Here is a 17,567-nt window from a genome sequence, read left to right on the forward strand (position 1 = left end):
ATAATAATAATAATAATAATTTAACCATAACCCAATAAGCTGTCTTTTCTGCAATTTAGAATTTATAAACTCAATTCAAAGCTCCGCCTCTGTCCAAATGATACTTTACCATAACAATTGATAGCTTGATGATCAAAAGGACATAATTTGAATTATAGTATCACACCTTCATTATTATCATTAGGGGTGTACAAAGCCAACTGGAAAAACGCACCAAATCGGTTAAAAAAATCTGATTAGATTTAGTTTGGTATTTAGTACAAAAATTCGAACCAAAGCAACATATTAATATATGATTTTTATATATAATTTTAAGATTTTATATAAAATTTTCTTTTAAAATGCCTAAAAATATTTGAGATTCTCTTACGTGACGTAATATTTAATAGAATATGAAGTGCTCCATATTTATTAACCTTAAATAATGAGTTGTATGATCACTTTCTTATCAGGTGTTATTGAAATGCGCCAATCACTGTGTTCTTCGATATTCATATGTCAAGATCTATTAAATTCTTATATCTTTTTCGAATTTGAAGTGGATATTATTATTTAGGTATCATATTGATTTTTATATTTAATTACTAAATTCGATTAACAATAAAAGTGTACATCAACGAAAAATTATTGTCAGACGACTAAAAAAGTAACTATCACGTGTTACTAAGTAAATTCTCTCATAAGAATACTTTAATAGATAATATGTTTGTCAATTTTTTAAATTTTTACTAAACATATATTTACTTATCAATATATGTGACCAGGAGGTTACAGGTTCGAGCCGTGGAAACAGCCTTTTGCAAAAATGCAGGGTAAGGCTGCATACGATAGACCCTTGTGGTCCGGCCCTTTTCCGGATCCCGCATATAGCGGGAGCTTAGTGCACCGGGATGCCCTTTTTTTATTTTATATATTTACTTATCAAAAATTTAACAAAGTAAGATTGAAATAAATTTAAGTAAAAAAAATTTCGAAAAAGACGACAAAACCGAACCAATCCAAACCGATATAATTGATTTGGTTTGATTATAATAAAAACTGAACCAACTCGATCCATGTAATCCTAATTATGATGCTAACAATGTGAAAAGAAAGTGTTTAAGTGAAAAATTAAAAACCACAGGCTTCCATTTAACAAGCAAGACATGATTAATTTTCTAGCTGTAAATTCCATTATGCACAAGAACCTCATATATTCAATATGGTTTAGGTGAAAAAATAAATGGTGGGTTAAGTAACCAAAACCTTTAATAGAAGTTTAACAAAACCCCCTAAAATGAAACTGCATTAAAAGCAACCTCTCCAAAATAATCATACATCAAAGTCCTATTCCTCAAATCAACTTCATTTCTTTTATAGACTACAATCTCACCATTCATTCTAACCATTTGATATAATCATGATAGGAAGAATAATTTTTTGCACTGCAGTTCTTCTAGCTACACTTTCAGTCATTCTCATTGCAATATTCTCACCAGTACCCCACGAAAATAAATCAAAAAATTCTCCTTGGGTTGATTTATCTCTTTATATTCAACAACCTCAAGTCTCGACTTCCAATTTCTCCCCTAAAAAAGCCCCAACAGACGTTGGCGCTTTGATTTTCCATCGCCTTCTCACTGAGGGGCCGGAAAACACCTCTCGAGTAGTTGGAAAAGCGCAAGGTTTTATCATCCCAATTCAAGATTTCGCGAATTCAGCGTTTAATATTATTTATCTTACGTTTAATAACAATGAATTCAGTGGAAGTCTAAGTGTTGAAGCTAAGAGTTTGACAAATGATAATAAGGAAGAGTTGACTGTTGTTGGTGGTACTGGCTATTTTGCCTTTGCTCGTGGCCTAGCTGTTTTTGCACAAACAGAAAGGGAACATTCTGATAATTTGGAAGCTACTTATCATATAAAGCTACAATTGAAATTCCCAAATAAATCCAAAACAATTCCTAGATGAATTGCAACTTTGTTGAAGCATCTTTTCTTGGGGTTCTTTTTATTTATTTATTTATTTGTTTTACTTTTTTCCTCTGACTTTTGTTTAATATGGACATAATTTTTTGAAGAAATCTTTTCTTCATAAGAGAAAGTCGTATAAGATGGCAGTGTATGGAAAAGAAGATAGCAATAATACATGAATTGAGGCAGCTGCTTTTGCTCTGAAGTGAAGGTTATGGTTCGATTCTACTCTTTTATTCAGGTTTTTTTTTTTGAATGTCACCATAGAGGGGTTGAGGCATGACCCTTTACCTGTGTATTACCAAAAGTCAAAAAGTGAATACATGGAGGAGAGTGACATAGTGCCTTATCTCCTTTGGATCATAGTCCGAATTAGGCCTATTTAGAGATCTACTAATTACACAAAAGCTCCTATGAGGAGGGGTACATGAGTGGTGATTACCGAGAATTTGTGAGGGGTTATTTCCCGTTCCACAATGATAGAAAATATATAAAAATACGGGGCTAATTGCATAGTACATAATCACCATGAGAGTTTGTACCGTACCTCCTAAGTCTAATTCTAAAACATGGGAATTGTGCTCTATCCATACAGTAAGCTCCCCTTGCTTCAGCTACTAATTCACACACCTGAGAGAAAATTCTTGCCTCTATAGACATTTGCGAGTTGGCTCCAAATTTGGCTAAAGCATCAGCGGTTTCATTTCCCTCTCTATAGCAATGCTGGACTTTTATGTTCAAATCGTGTGCTATTTGAGTCATGTATCCAGAAAGGTTTATAAACTCCCTTCATCATATTGATAGTCATAAGGGAATCCATCTCTAAAATGCAATTGGTCATATTATTTTGCCTGCACCAATTAAGAGCATACAATGCTGCCTGAACTTCAGTTTGGTTGTTAGTGCAGAAATGAAAAGCTTTGGCAAATGCCATGATCAAATCTCCATTTCTGTTCCTAACCACCCCTCCAATTCCTGCAGTTCTCTTTGTAATATTACTGCTTCCATCAGTGTTTATTTTTACCAAACCTTCTGGAGGTTTATTCTATATAACTGGAGTGCTCGTGATTCTTGGTCTATAGTCTTCCATGTAAGTGCAAATTTGATGCCATTGCCATTTCATGTCCACAATAGCTCCTCTCTTCTTCATGTATACCTTCACACGAAACAAAATAGACTGTCTTAGCTTTGCAATCGTAGGATTTATGTTTCCATACCTGATAGAGCATCTATGTTTCCATAGATCCCAACAGATAAAGATAGGAACTACTCGACATAGGTCTCTTTGGACATCATTCTTATTCTGAGGTTCCTCCATTCTTTTAAAGTAATATGCAATTGATTGGCATCCTACTTTAATTCCAAGAGGATCTGCAAAGAAATTCCAAGTTAGAAAAGCACTATCACTATTAAAGAGAATATGAGATATAGTTTCTTTCTTGGGATGTAGGCAACAAGAACATCTGGAAATTATATTATGACCAAATCTCTTTAAGGTTTCATCCACAGGTAGTTTACCCTTAATAGCTCTCCAAAGAAAGAAAGACATTTTAAATTGGACATTCTTCTTCCACACATCTTTCCAAATATTATCCATATCCCTTCTTTTCCTAATGCAGTTAAAAGCAGAGGAACAAGTAAAGGACCTATTAGAAGTCTCAGTCCAAACAGGGGTGTCATTAATCTGTCTATTGCCAATAGGGATATGAATAATATGATTCAACATATTATTAGGAACCAGCCTAGATATAGTATTTACATCCCATGTCTCATCCTTGATACAATCCCTGATCCTCACATTTCCAGGTTTTCTGTTACCATTGACATAAGCACCAAGTGGTCCTGTCCAATTATCCCACCAAAAGGAGCTATCACCATCATTGAAGGTTAAAATCTTTTCTGATTTGTATCATTTCCTTCCATGCAGCAGAATGTTTAGGTTCCAAGGCCTTTGCAACAGGGTGGCTTCTCGGGGAATTTTTAGCTCTCATGAATTTGGCCCTAAGGTTGTTTGCAACTCTGAACCTCCACCATCTTTTGGCAGAAAAAGTCTTACATAAGTTAGTTAAACTTTTAAAACCCACACCACCTTCATCAGTAGGATAACAAAGATTCTTCCAAGAGCTCCAGTAGTATTTGTTCTTGTTTTCAGATTTGCCCCAAAAGAAATTGGAGAAGTAACTCTCCAATTGTTTGAGAATTGTCTTGGGAGGGGTAACAACTGCAAGAATATGAAGAGTTTGAGATTGAAGCACATGTTTAATGAGAATAGCTCTTCCACCAGGGGATAGTACATGACCTTGCCAACCTCCTATCTTATTCATAACATTCCCGACAATATCTGTATAATAGCAAATTTTCTTTCTTCAAGAATAGATTGGACAACCCAAATACTTGAAAGGGAATGATTGATATCGATAACCAGTGAGCCTCTGAATCATATTATGTCTACTATCACGAATATACTTGGATGCCAAGTAAAATCTTTTATCCTTATTGATCTCCTATCCTGAAGATTCCTCATATCTTCTTAAAGTTTTCATTACCTGCTTTATGGAGTATTTATCTCCAGAAGTGAAGATAACTAAGACGTCTGCATAGGCCAGATGATTCATTCTTGGACCTCTGTTATTCATAGAATATCCAATATACTTACCCTTATTATGGAGTTGATTAAGGGCTTTGGACAGGGCCTCAGCTGCAATAACAAATAGGCTAGGGGAAAGGGGGTCTCCCTGTTTAAGACCTCTAGAAGAGGGGGGAAAAACCAAATCTAGTGCCATTAATAAGAACAGAGTACCAAACATTAGAGAGCAATCTATGAATCATTTCAATGAAAGGTTCAGCAAATCCCATACACCTCATAACAGAAGTAGGAAAAAACCAAGAAACTTTGTCATAAGCTATAGCCATATCTAGTTTCATGATCACATTTCCACCTCTATTTTTGCGTTTAATATCCTGGACAATTTCTTGAGTTAAGAGAACAATTTCAGTGATTAGTCTTACTTTGATAAAACCAGTTTGATTTTCAGAAATAATACTAGGAAGCAAATCTGTTAATCTATGGCAGATAATTTTTGAAATAATTTTATTGGAAAAATTACTTAGACTAATAGGTCTAAGTTGAGAAAATGTAGAAGGAGATTCAACTTTTGGAATAAGAACTAGACAAGTATGAGTAAAATATTTAGTTAAGAGTGTTACCACCAAAGAAGTCTTTAACCATAGCACACACACATCCTCAGCAATAATATACCAGCAAACTTGGAAAAATTTGCCATTGAATCCATCCGGACCAGCTACACTATCAGGATGTAGCTCAAAGACTGCAGTTTTCACATCCTCATCGGAAGGAAGCTGGATAAGAGCTTGATTGTCTTCCCAAGTGATAACATTGTCAATCCTTTTGAGGAAGTCCATGTCATTGTTCTGGTCAGGTTGTGAAAACAGCTTGCTAAAGTGAGAGATAGCAACTTCTGCAATTTTCTCGTTCCCTTGAATCCATTGACCATGATCATCTTTAATTCTATGGAGATAAGATCTTTTCCTCTTCTGTCTAATGATGCTATGAAAGTATTTGGAGTTGCTATCCCCTTATTCCTCCCATTTGATGTTGGCTTTCTGTTTCAGAAAAGAGTCTTGAATATTCATCCACTTAATTTGTTGAGCATATGCTAAATTAAGATTGATCCTATTATTGTCGCAGTCACCTTGTTCATATTTAATCTCTAGATCCTCAACCTTCTTCTCAAGTTCTTCTGCCTTGTCGAAAATATTGTCAATACTTTCTTTAGACCATTTACTAAGACAATGCGTGAGATTCTTGAGTTTCTGATGTAGAATATACATAGCATTACCTTGTATTTGAGTTTCCCAGCATTCGTTAACAACTTGTTCAAAATCAGGTTGATCCACCTAGAAATTTAAAAATCTAAAGTATTTGATAGGAGAAGAAACAGACTTGGAGCACTTATAGAGCAGCACATTATGATCAGATCCTGTTCTGGGCAAGTGTCTGACCGTAGCCACTGGAAAGAGAGCTGACCATTGATCGTTATAGAAGACGCTATCTAGTCTCTAAAGAATCCTATTATCTCTCCTCCTTCCATTAGACCAAGTGTAATTGATACCTGTATATCCAGCATCTGCCATACCACAATCTTCCATACATCTGATAAAGTCCATGCTTTTACTAAGTCTGTGAATTCTGCCACCTTTCTTCTCATTAGGGTCCATAATTACATTGAAGTCACCTCCAATAGACCATGGTCCATTGATATGATTACTCATATCGTTGACAGATTTCCAAAGGCTCTTTCCTCTTCTTGTACTGGTTTTTGCATAAACAACAGTAATCCAGAAAGGAGTCTGCATTATACTATGATTGACTTCCATAGTAATCTGTTGTTTTTTGTTGCTAATGACTTTGCAGGTATAATCATTATTCCAGAAAATCCAGATCTTCCCATTACTATTTGCAATCGCATTTGGAAAGCTAAATTTTCTTCTGTAGTGGTTCAACTTTGTTTTGTCTACAAAAGGTTCCTGAAGAGCAATAAAGGTAACCTTGTGCCTTTTGATAATCTTTTTAAATCTTTGGAAAGATCCCTTAGAATTAACACCCTTGATATTCCAAATGATTGTATTAATCATGGAAAACTGGATTAGAGATTATTTTTGGTTCCTCTACCTCTGCCTCTAGTATTAGGTGCAGTAGTAGATTTCTTGGTGCTTTTGTTTGAAATTTTAGCTCCTCTTGGAGGCAAATCTTCCTTTTCTATCACTTCCTGAACCTGTTGGATGACAACATCATGTAAATTCAGATCTAGAGGTGAAGAGAAAGCATTGAATGATTGCTCATTTGTAGCATCATCTTCTTTTAAGCTGTTAGATTGTTGTGTTTCTTGATCTCCTCCTTTGTTGATTTGATGTACATGAGTATTAGTGATGATGTCTTTCTTGATCCCTTCAGAGTTAATCTCTAGAACTTGAGACTGTTTCTGATTAGTGTCACTCTTAGAGCCTTGGTTCTGTTCTTCTTGTTCTTCCTCCAAAATCTGAAAGGAATTATGGATATTGATTGACGATCCTTTAGGATCACAAACAACTTGTTGATCATTTGATTCCTGGCATGTAATCATCAACCTCTTGGATTGAGGTCCCTGGACATTGGTGCCAAGGTTGATGGTTCCCTTAAAGAGGTTGTCTTTCTCAATATTGATCCCATTTCAGGATTAAACTTAACAGTTGATGCCTTTGTAGCATCAATTCCTGAAGCTTGCCCAATCCCTTCATCCGATTGTTACTGGACCTCATTCCTTATTGGCTTGTCAAAGTTGTCATTTGATTTTCTATCTTCAGTTGTGGAGAATAGAGCCATGTCCTCAACTTGATGTTGTAGATGCTCATTTACCTGTTTTTTCCTCTTCTTGATTTTTTTTGAAATGGCAGTTCTTTGCCTTCTCTGTTTCCTTTTCACTCTTTCTTTCGATTTTTTCTTGTTTAGCTCATCTTGTGTATTGTTGTCAGGCTGGTTAACCTTCCTTTTGGAAATCATATTGCTAGTTTGCTCCATTTCCTCCTCAGATTGTTTGCTCGCCTGAGTCTGCTCAACTTCAATCTTATCTTCTATTTCTTCTACTGATTTCTTCTTAATTGCAGCTCTACATTGGACTAGAGAATGTCCAATGAGTTTACAATGCTTGCAATATTTTGGAATGTGTTCATATTCAATCTTCTCAGTAAACCCTTTCAAAGGATTGGTTTCCTCTTCTTGGCCTACATAAACACTAGTCTCCTGAGGTTTTGTGAGATCAATGTCGACTCTGACCTTAGCTGTACTTGGTCTAGTTCTGCCAAAAGTTGCCACATCCATAGATAAAGGTTTTCCCACCGGTTTCAAAACCTGCTTAGCATAATGCCATGAATGGCAGTGAAAGAGAAGTTCAGGTAGCAGAAACCATACTGGGACAATAGGAGAATCATGGTCTGGCCTAAAATCAGGAGTCCACATTTCAAGCCACATCTGGAATCCATTAATTTTCAATGCCCTTCTAAAGTAGAAATTTTTGCAATCTTGCTCATCAGAGAAGTCTATGAAAACACTACGCCTATCATAGGCACCAAATTTAACAGTGCCTTTAAGAGAAAAATTTTCCATAAACACAGCTCGGATTACCTCAATTTTTGGTCGGGTTCGCAGGAATTTGCCCACAACGGTAAGCTTGCATTCTTCAGCCATAACTCCATAATAGTCCTTAGCTTTGAAAATTACTGCCGGCATTCCATTGTGAATAGTGATTCTAGCTTTTACATCTTGGCATCCATAACTGATAGAGGTTTTGTTTTGGGGTTTCGGAGAAGATAATTTCGTGGCATAGCTTGATTCTGCGACATTCAGTTGTTGGAGATTCAAAATCCCAGCTTGAGGTTCCTTTTGATGATCTAGACGCGCCGGTGGAAGCTCCTCTGGCTTGCCCATGGAGGAGGCGCGTGTGCGCCAAGCGCAGAATTTGAGAAAAAGACTTTATAAATTAGGTCGTTGTGTGAGAGAAGAGAGAGAAGAAAGAAAGATTCATTGAGATGTCTTCCTTGATTTGTTTTATGCTTAATTTTATTCAGGTAAAAGGCAAAGATATATGGAATATAAATTTATCAATCTAAGTTATATGCATCAATAATGTAGCGCACTATTCGTATAATTTAACTATAATAGCAGGTTAATTATCATTTTATTAGATTATCGATTAATAATTTATCAATTGAAATTTAAGTGATCTAATATGTAAATATTTTTTACAATGCCGATACATGAAATTAAGGTAAGCTATAACTACAATTCGGAATTGTTTGAACGTTGAATTAGTAAATATATGTGACGAATTCCCAACTCTTGTCGTTTAGAACGTAAAAATTGCGCCCCCATTTAACATATACTCATTTTTTTTAAAAAAGTTTTAATTTATACCCATTTTTTAAACAACTTCAGCCTCATTTCTTCTCCTCCTCAAAATTATATCTGCCTTCAATTTGAATTCAAAGTTGAGAGATTTTTCATTGACTCAGGAATCACCCCTCCAAAGTTATTATCATCTAAACCTAATTCTTCAAGATTAGTGGCATTTGTTAAGGACGAGATGAAGCTTAGGTCATCATATCCTCCGCTTCCCAGGAGGTTGTTGGATATGCTTAAATGACTAAGCTTATACAATTTCTCCAACTTAGGAACTTGACATGTAAGGCTGTTGCTATCAACCAAAAGATACTCAAGATTTGACAAATTTGATAATGAAATAGGAAGTAGTCCTGAAAAAGAATTTTCAGATATGGCTATGTAGTACAAATTAGGAAGAGTGGTTCCCAAATATGGTGGAAGAGTCCCTTTTAATTTGTTCAGTTACAAACAAAAAGAGCTGAAGTTCGCCGGTTACAAACAAAAACTTCAGCTGTAGAGCTGAAGTTCGACAGTTACAAAACAAAAACTTCAGCTCTACAGCTGAAGTTCGCCAGTTACAAAACAAAAACTTCAGCTCTAGAGATGAAGTTCGCCAGTTACAAAAACAAAAACTTCAGCTGTAGAGCTGAAGTTCGCCAGTTACAAAACAAAAACTTCGCCAGTTACAAAAACAAAAACATCAGCAATTACAAACAAAAACTTCAGCAAATAGAGAACAAAACTTCAGCTACTATACTTAAGTTCAGCAATTACAAACAAAAACTTCAGCACACTTGGTTCAACACACTTGCTACTTCAGTCTCGTCTACTAGAATGCTGAAGTTTTGCGTGATTGTCTTTGCTACTTCAGCCCCGTATGCTGAAGTTACGCGAAAAAGTGGGTACGCTTGCAATTATTTTTATAAAGCAGGCACAAGTTAAAACGTGACCAAAAAAGCGGGTATAGATGCAAATCCCCTGATTGGATGGAGAGCAAACAAGCTTTTACTATATAGTTTATATTCTAGCAATTTATGTTAAGCTTTTTTCGGATAATTTTCAGTGATTTTTTGCAATCGGAGTTAGGCTGATATTCTGGTTGTAAATTCCAATCAAGTTAATGCGTTACTTTGGCCGGATCATACTCAATCCTACTTAAATTGAAACTAAGATTTGATTATTCAAATGTCACTCAATTAATGAAAATTATGTAAAAAAGACATTTTTTTCTTTAATTTGTAAACCAACCAAAGACCTTCTCAAGTTGAAGTTAGTGCACTTTGAACTAAAAGAACCCCATCTAAGGTAAACAAATTTGCCAATTTGAGCCACTTTGCCATTATAATGCACTTTATTAGTCTTTTATTAGATCGATTCGTAAAAATTCAAACTTATCATACCAATAAGCTACAAATATCAAATAGTTAAAATACAAAAACTACTATGATAGACAATAAACTAATGGTTGGACACAGGGTTGTTCACGATTTGACGGAAAACCGATCCAAACCGAAAACCAAACTAAACTAATTAAGTAAATCGATAATTTTTTTGATTTGGATTGATTTTGGTTTTAAATTTTAAAAACCGATAATATTTGGTTTGGTATTGGTTCTATTATAAAAAATCGAAAATTAAATCGAACCAAACCGATTAATTATATACAATATAATATCTTTTTTAAAATAATTTTAAACATTTTATACAATTTAATTGTTATTTTGAATTTTGGTTTATCAAGCTTATATCTTAAAAGATTGCCTAAGCCCAAAATAATAGGAATCAGCCAATTTTCTTTTCCTTAAAAGACTTTAATTCTCTAACCCTCCGCACATACTTTTTCCTAACATAAGAGTTAAAAAAATCATACCATTAGAGTAAAGAAAGCAAACTCAAATTGCAGGACTACAGTGGCTAAAGCTTGAGAAAACAAACTTTTAGTTATTTTTTTGTTCATTCTTTTCATATAAAGAGGTAAATAAACTTTCAGTTCCGAAAGAAATATATAAAAGTATAAATTTAGCAAATTATTTTCAGATTATTGTCTAGTGTTGTTTTACTATTATCGACTTATTATTAGCTTACTACGAACCGAAAAACCAAACCAATGACAACCAAACCGATGGTTTGTATTTAATTTGGTTTGGTTTTGATTTTAAACTTTTAAAAATCGATTAAATTGGTTTGGTTTTGGTTTTAATTAAAAACCGATCAAACCGAACCGTGAACACCCCTAGTTGGACAATAGACTACTAAACTATTCTCCACGTGGATACGAGCTTACCTTCATCTTCATCATCTATTGAATCAGTCCTATTAATTGATTCCACTTTTTTTCTAATCTTCATCTGAGTTTTAGAATTTTTAATTTTTTTGTGCCAAAAATATTAATTAGATAAAGTTGGTTATGTGAACTTTCACTTAGTTGGTGGAAATTCGATTTACCACCTTATAATTTTCTTACCCAATTTTCCCTTCCCCTTCCCCTTCCCCTTGCATATATAATTAAAAAAAATCAAAGAATAAAAATTAGATAGGGTTGAACTGTTATCTCCGTTAAAGATTGTCCAGGATGTAGGGGTGTGCATTCGAATCGGTTTATCGATAAATCGAATCGATTATTTGTTATCGGTTTATCGATATCGGTTTATCGGTTTATCGATTTCGATTTCGATTTCGAAAATTTTGTTATCGAGTTATCGATTTCGATTTCGATTTTGTCCACTTCGGTTATCGGTTTATCGATAAACCGATAAGATAAACTAAAAAGACAACTATACCCTTATTCTATATAAATAAGTAATAACCCTTCCTTTACCCTAACTTATTATTTCCATTTTCATGCGCTGCTTCTGCCTTCCTAATCTGAAGTTCCTCAAGATTTTCCCCTACCCTATTATTTCCTCTTCACGAGTCACGACTTCATCGGTTCATTCGTTCAGTTCAGGCGCCGGCGAGCCGCTTCTGCTTCAGTTCAGAATCTGAAGTTCCTCAAGAGTCAAGCTCTGCTCAAGAACTGTTCTGCTTCTGCCCCTTTATAGCCGAAGCCTCAAATTTTCTTCAATCAAAATTCCTCCTTTCTCGGTTTCTCCCACAGATCTGGTAATTCTCTATCTCCAAATGGGTTCTCTTAGTAATTTTTTTTCCTGTAATTGGAAAAGGATTTCCGAAAAGGATGTTCATTTTTAAACAACAGGTAATTGGAAAAGAAAAAAAACATTTTACTTTTTTGAAATCAAGATGAAGTCACGAGAAGTTGAAATCTTGAGGTTGCTTTGATATAAAACAGGTTGATGATGGAAAATGGGAAAACATTTTCCAATGCTTTAAAATGGAAAAGTTCTGTGATCCAATTAACACATAAAGCAGTAAAGCACTACATGAATCAAACTAAATAATTAACAAAGTGACAAAATAAATGGACATGAGTTTTAACACTTTGTGGACCTCACACTTCACGCCATATTTCTCTTTTGAGCAACTCTTTTTTATTGGTATCATTTTCCACCTTATTAGTGTGATGATGTACAGCTAAGTTTCAATTGCTTCTTGTATGCAAATGGTGAAAAGTTACTTGTGGCAACCATGTAAAACAAGGTTTGTATTTTATTTTGATATGTAGATTCAAGAGCGAGGAGTGCTGACTTCGTCTTGCTTTGGTTCATTCAACTCGTTTAAGACTGTAAGTTACATTCTTTATTCACTTCACATGGCTGAAAATGGTAATACTGATAAAGTGGCTGATGAAAGTAGAGGTTCCGAGTCTACGGCTACAACTACTCACTCGACAGTTACAAAACAAAGGAAAAACGATCTCGGACATGGGATTTTTTTGAAGAAAAGGTTGATGCTACAGGAAATAATAAATATGCATGTAGATTTTGTGGACAAGAATATTTTGAGACAAAAGGTAAAAGTACGACACAAATGAATAATCATATCAATAAATGTCCAAATAATCCTTATAAAGTTGAAAAAGGTCAAAAACTATTACAATTTCAAACATTACCGGGGGGTAATAAAGGTGGTCTTATTCCATGAAAATTTGATCAAGAAGAGTGTAGGATGACTTTGTGTCGTATGGTGATTGTTGATGAACTTCCATTTAGTTTTGTTGAGAAGGAAGGCTTTAGAAACTTTATGAAAATGGCACAACCTTGTTTTCATATTCCTTCCCGTACTACTGTTACACAAGATTGTTTTGCTCTTTTTAATGTGGAAAAAAATAAATTACTGAAGTTTCTTAAAGGAACAAGTCAACGAGTAAGTCTTACCACTGATACATGGACTTCTATTCAAAAAGTTAACTATATGTGCATCACAACCCATTGGATTGATAGTGAATGGATTATGCATAAAAGAATTATTAACTTTTCTCCAATTAGTAGTCATAAAGGTGAAGATATGGCAAGGTGTATTATTGATTATTTGCGTGAGTGGAGTTTGCAAAAGATTTTCACTGTCACAGTTGACAATGCTAGTTCAAATGATGTGACCGTGGAGAAATTGTCTGACAAATTAGATGATTGGGGAACCAATTCCATGAATGGTCATCACCTTCACATGCGATGCATGGCACATATTGTAAATCTTATTGTGAAAGATGGTTTAAAAGAGTCAAGTATTTCTATTGCTCGTGTTAGATGTGTAGTCAGATACATTAGACAGTCTCCTGCTAGGTTGAGGAAGTTTCAGGAATGTTGTGAAAGTGAAAATATTGTCAAGAAGTCTTTATGCATAGATGTTCCTACAAGGTGGAATTCCACCTACTTGATGTTGAGCAGGGCTATTGAATATGAGCGTGCAATTAAAGAATATTCTGATCGTGATACCAACTTGTCACGTTATCTTATGTTTGATGCCATTTCAGATGGAAAGCCTGTAGGTATTCTTACAAGAACTGATTGGGATGAGGTAAAGAGAATTGCACAATTTCTTGAAATATTTTATAATCTCACTTTGAAGGTGTTTGGGTCACTTTATGTAACATCGAATGCCCATTTTATTGAAATTGGTCAAGTTGCTGTTTACTTAAATCGATTAATAACAACTGAAGATAAATTGTTGAGTGAGATGACATTAAGTATGTGGAAAAAATTTGAGAAGTATTGGGGTGAACCAAAAAAAATGAACAAAATGATTTTCATTGCTTGTGTTTTGGATCCTCGCTACAAGTTTACTACTGTTAGTTTTGTACTTAAGAAGATGTTTGGAGATGATGAAGGAACAATTATTGAAAAAGAGGTTCATACTTATATGAGTTCATTGTTTAATGAGTATGTCTCTAATTCGGTTTCAAAAGATACTGGTGGTAAAGTTTCTACCTCTTTGCCAAGCTCTTCATTCAGCACAATGGAAACTTCAACTGGTTTAGGTGCACTCTTAGATGAAATAAGGAAACATAAAGCTGCAAGTGGAGGTGTAGATTCTAAAACAGAATTGGAAAAGTATCTTGGAGAAGATCCTGAAAATGAAAGACCGGAGTTTGATATCTTGGTTTGGTGGAAGGTGAACTCACCTAGATTTCCTATTCTTGGTATGATGGCTCGAGATGTGCTTGCTATTCCAATTTCAAGTGTGGCATCTGAAAGTGCATTTAGTACCGGAGGGCGTATTCTTGACCAATTTAGGAGTTCATTAACTCCTAAATTGGTTGAAACTCTAGTGTGCCTTCAAGATTGGCTTCGAAGTGAATCGCTTCCTGTAAATGTTGAGGAAGATTTAGATTTTCTCGAGACACTCGAGGAAGGCATATATATTTTAATTAATTTTATTGTATTGCCTAAGATAGTTAAATAATATATTAATTGCTTGACTTGTTAATGTATATTCTTATCAAATTTTACTAATCTTGACAAAGAAGCTTCCACCGACGATGTTTGCTAAAGTTTGTTAGCTTCTATGTAAGTTCTCCATTTTAAATAATATACTTGTAAAAAAATGTGATGTATTACAAAGTTACTAATATTTTTTTAATTTCTTTCAGGTTTAAAGATTGGTGTCTTAAAATTGCTCTGTGCAAGAATAAGATCTGAGGTCCAATTGCACACTCTAATCTCTATTCTGTTCAATGTTCATCCAACATAATTTCATAAGAACAATTCTGCGCTTAACATTCTGATTTCAAGTGTATTAAATTATTTGAGATTGTTTGATTCTATGGCTTTAGCCTGTCACTAAAGGGTTTGACAGCATGCCCATTTTATTTGAGATTGTTCGTTATCAGTTGGTAGCATGTTGGTGACTTCTGATTGTTGTAAAAGCATTTGCAACTTGTTCAGTTTGTTTTTAGTGTGCTGACACTTTTCTGGTCAAATGAACAGTCAAGCAAAGGAAAAAAACATAAAAAAGAAAGCAAAAAAGTATCTGTTACTGTATGTAGAACAGTAGAAGGAACAATTGTTACTATTTACTATGATTATCTTAAGTTATTCTATACTTAAAGAACATCAAATTTTCTTATTGGTGTAATCGATAACCGAATCGATAAGCCCCAAATATCGATAAATCGAAATCGAAAAAATCGAAACCTTATTGAAATGATAACGATAAGCATATGTATAAATCGATAATCGATAAGTAATTATCGATAAGGGTCAAAATCGAATCGATAAATCGAATGCACACTCCTACCAGGATGTACCCAAAAAAAAAAAATTATCCAAGAAAATGACACTCTCCGCTAGTGGTGGCAAAAGGAATAAAAAATAGTTATCCATCCATATTATCCACTAAAAATGAGTTGGATAATGAATTTTTTAAAAACGGGTCAAATATGGATAAGAACCATATTATCCACACTTAGAAAATGGATAACTAATGAGTTTAACTTTTACATTTGTAAAGACGCAAATGGGAGGTTCCCCAAGTTTGGGAGACTAGGAATTCTCTCAAAAATGATCATATTAAAAAAGTCATGAATAATATGATTTTTCATAATATCTGTCAATTAACCTATTCTCTATCTGTATTAAATATAAGTCGGACCGGATAATTTATACGTTTTCACATTATCCATTTTAACCTGCCCATATTTGAACCGACCTGTATGTTTGCCACCCCTACTCTCCGCTATCCTTTCTTCTATAGCTAATCTATTAGGGCTACATCTCCCTATCGAGAATTTCGAATAAATCTCAACTAAAGCACTTCAGTAAATCAAAAAAAAAATGCTGAATAATTTTCAAAATATGTTCCACTAACGATCAAAGGCCATCCAATATATAATTTAAGTAATAGCATATTCAATTTGGGGGACGGTTGAAACTTATGTCACAACAATACATTTGGCTTTTAATTATATCTGAATCGTGTGATTCAAACTAACTATCAGAGTGTAGCAAACGTGAATGAATACCACATAGAAAACTTCAAAATTTCTCTACTACAATGTTTTTTAATCGATCCATTCTGGATCATCTCACTGAAATGTCCCTAATAAGTTCTAACTTACCAACCTCTAATCATTAATCATAAACCTACCAAAACTAGTTAAACACATACAAAAATTGAAAACCCAAATAAATAAGGATTCTTTCTCTCCAAGAATCACACGCAAAGATCTCCTTCCATATTTTTAAGCGTGATAAGCAACATTAAATGCAAGACGAAAAGGAAATTTCATGGATGAGGTAGCAAACAAGATGATGAAATACAATATATATATATATATACACACACACAAAAGTTTTCAAAATCTAAGCAAAATGGGACTTTTTTCAATGGGTGATTCCAAAAAAGAACCTTTTTAATGGGTATAGTTGAAATTCATTGAAAACATACAAATGAGTCAATATATAAAATTTGAGGAAGATTGGAGGTGATTTGGGAAAAATTTGGTATCAAAATTTGTAGTTAAAATAATCGAGTTCATAAAAATTTTCTGCGGCACATGTATCACGCATGTATCTCATACAGAGGTATACATTAATATACATGTGATATACATTTGATACAAATATGATACATATGTGATACACAGTGTGATACATATATCTATCTTTTTTATGTTCATCTTCTTCTTCGAATTTTCAATTCAAACCATCCCAAAAATGAGATTTAAACTCCTTAAGATGTATCCATTCTATTCCAACAACACTCGCTTAAAAGAAAACAAAAATTTAACCTTTTTTTAGTTATAAATAGCTAATTGGATAATATTAGTAATATTAAGTGAACTGACTAATATTTGTACTAATTTACTTATGGACCGGCATAACTGATAATTTACATAAGTTGTAACATGAAAAGGATCATATTAAACATGATTTTTTATTTATTTATTAAAGGTCATACTTTTGACATAAGACGATGCCTTTTATGAGGCAAAGGCCACGGTTTACAAAAAAGTGTCATGACTTTTAAGTAACCAAACCCTTCTAAGAAAATGCGTTCCATGTACATATTGTACTTTACCGTGTATAGGTCGGACATAGGGACTCGAATTTATATGCATCGAGCCACATAATTAACTTAATTAAATTAAGTAATAAAACGAAGCAGAATATGTTTTAATTAATCATAATTAAATAATTAATCTATCTATCTCTCTCTCTCTCTCTCTCTCTCTCTCTCTCTCTATATATATATATATATATATATATATATATATATATATATATATATATATATATATATATATATATATATATATATATATATATTGTATTAAAAGTAC

General features: G+C 33.9%; 3 protein-coding genes across 5 annotated transcripts; 1 reads left to right on the top strand and 2 right to left on the bottom strand.

Moving 5' to 3' along the window:
- The first annotated feature begins 1,318 nt into the window (after nt 1-1,318).
- Nucleotides 1,319-8,512, top strand: LOC107809158 (uncharacterized). The gene has a single exon (XM_075233388.1). The coding sequence runs from the start codon at nt 1,400-1,402 to the stop codon at nt 1,949-1,951; it is 552 nt and encodes a 183-aa protein (XP_075089489.1). The 5' UTR covers nt 1,319-1,399; the 3' UTR covers nt 1,952-8,512.
- Nucleotides 2,226-8,437, bottom strand: LOC107809161 (uncharacterized). 3 transcript variants are annotated; one of them, XR_012700320.1, is made up of 3 exons: nt 8,135-8,437; nt 5,161-7,861; nt 2,226-3,109 (listed from the first exon to the last, which is right to left on the bottom strand). XR_012700320.1 is itself a non-coding variant. In XM_016633755.2 (2 exons), the coding sequence occupies exons 1-2, from the start codon at nt 8,435-8,437 to the stop codon at nt 7,259-7,261; spliced, it is 906 nt and encodes a 301-aa protein (XP_016489241.1). In that variant the 3' UTR covers nt 2,226-7,258. The 3 variants fall into 3 exon arrangements, 1 of the variants encoding a protein (XP_016489241.1); XR_012700319.1 differs by having other exon boundaries at nt 5,161-8,437; XM_016633755.2 differs by having other exon boundaries at nt 2,226-7,861.
- Nucleotides 2,999-7,097, bottom strand: LOC142170440 (uncharacterized). Its single transcript, XM_075232348.1, has 7 exons — nt 6,647-7,097; nt 6,087-6,488; nt 5,977-5,984; nt 5,667-5,871; nt 4,722-5,450; nt 4,034-4,294; nt 2,999-3,795 (listed from the first exon to the last, which is right to left on the bottom strand). Exons 1-7 carry the CDS (start codon nt 7,095-7,097, stop codon nt 2,999-3,001), a joined length of 2,853 nt encoding a protein of 950 aa, XP_075088449.1.
- Nucleotides 8,513-17,567: the final 9,055 nt, after the last annotated feature.

This window comes from Nicotiana tabacum, chromosome 16 (genome assembly GCF_000715075.1).
Source record: "Nicotiana tabacum cultivar K326 chromosome 16, ASM71507v2, whole genome shotgun sequence".
NCBI lineage: Eukaryota > Viridiplantae > Streptophyta > Magnoliopsida > Solanales > Solanaceae > Nicotiana > Nicotiana tabacum.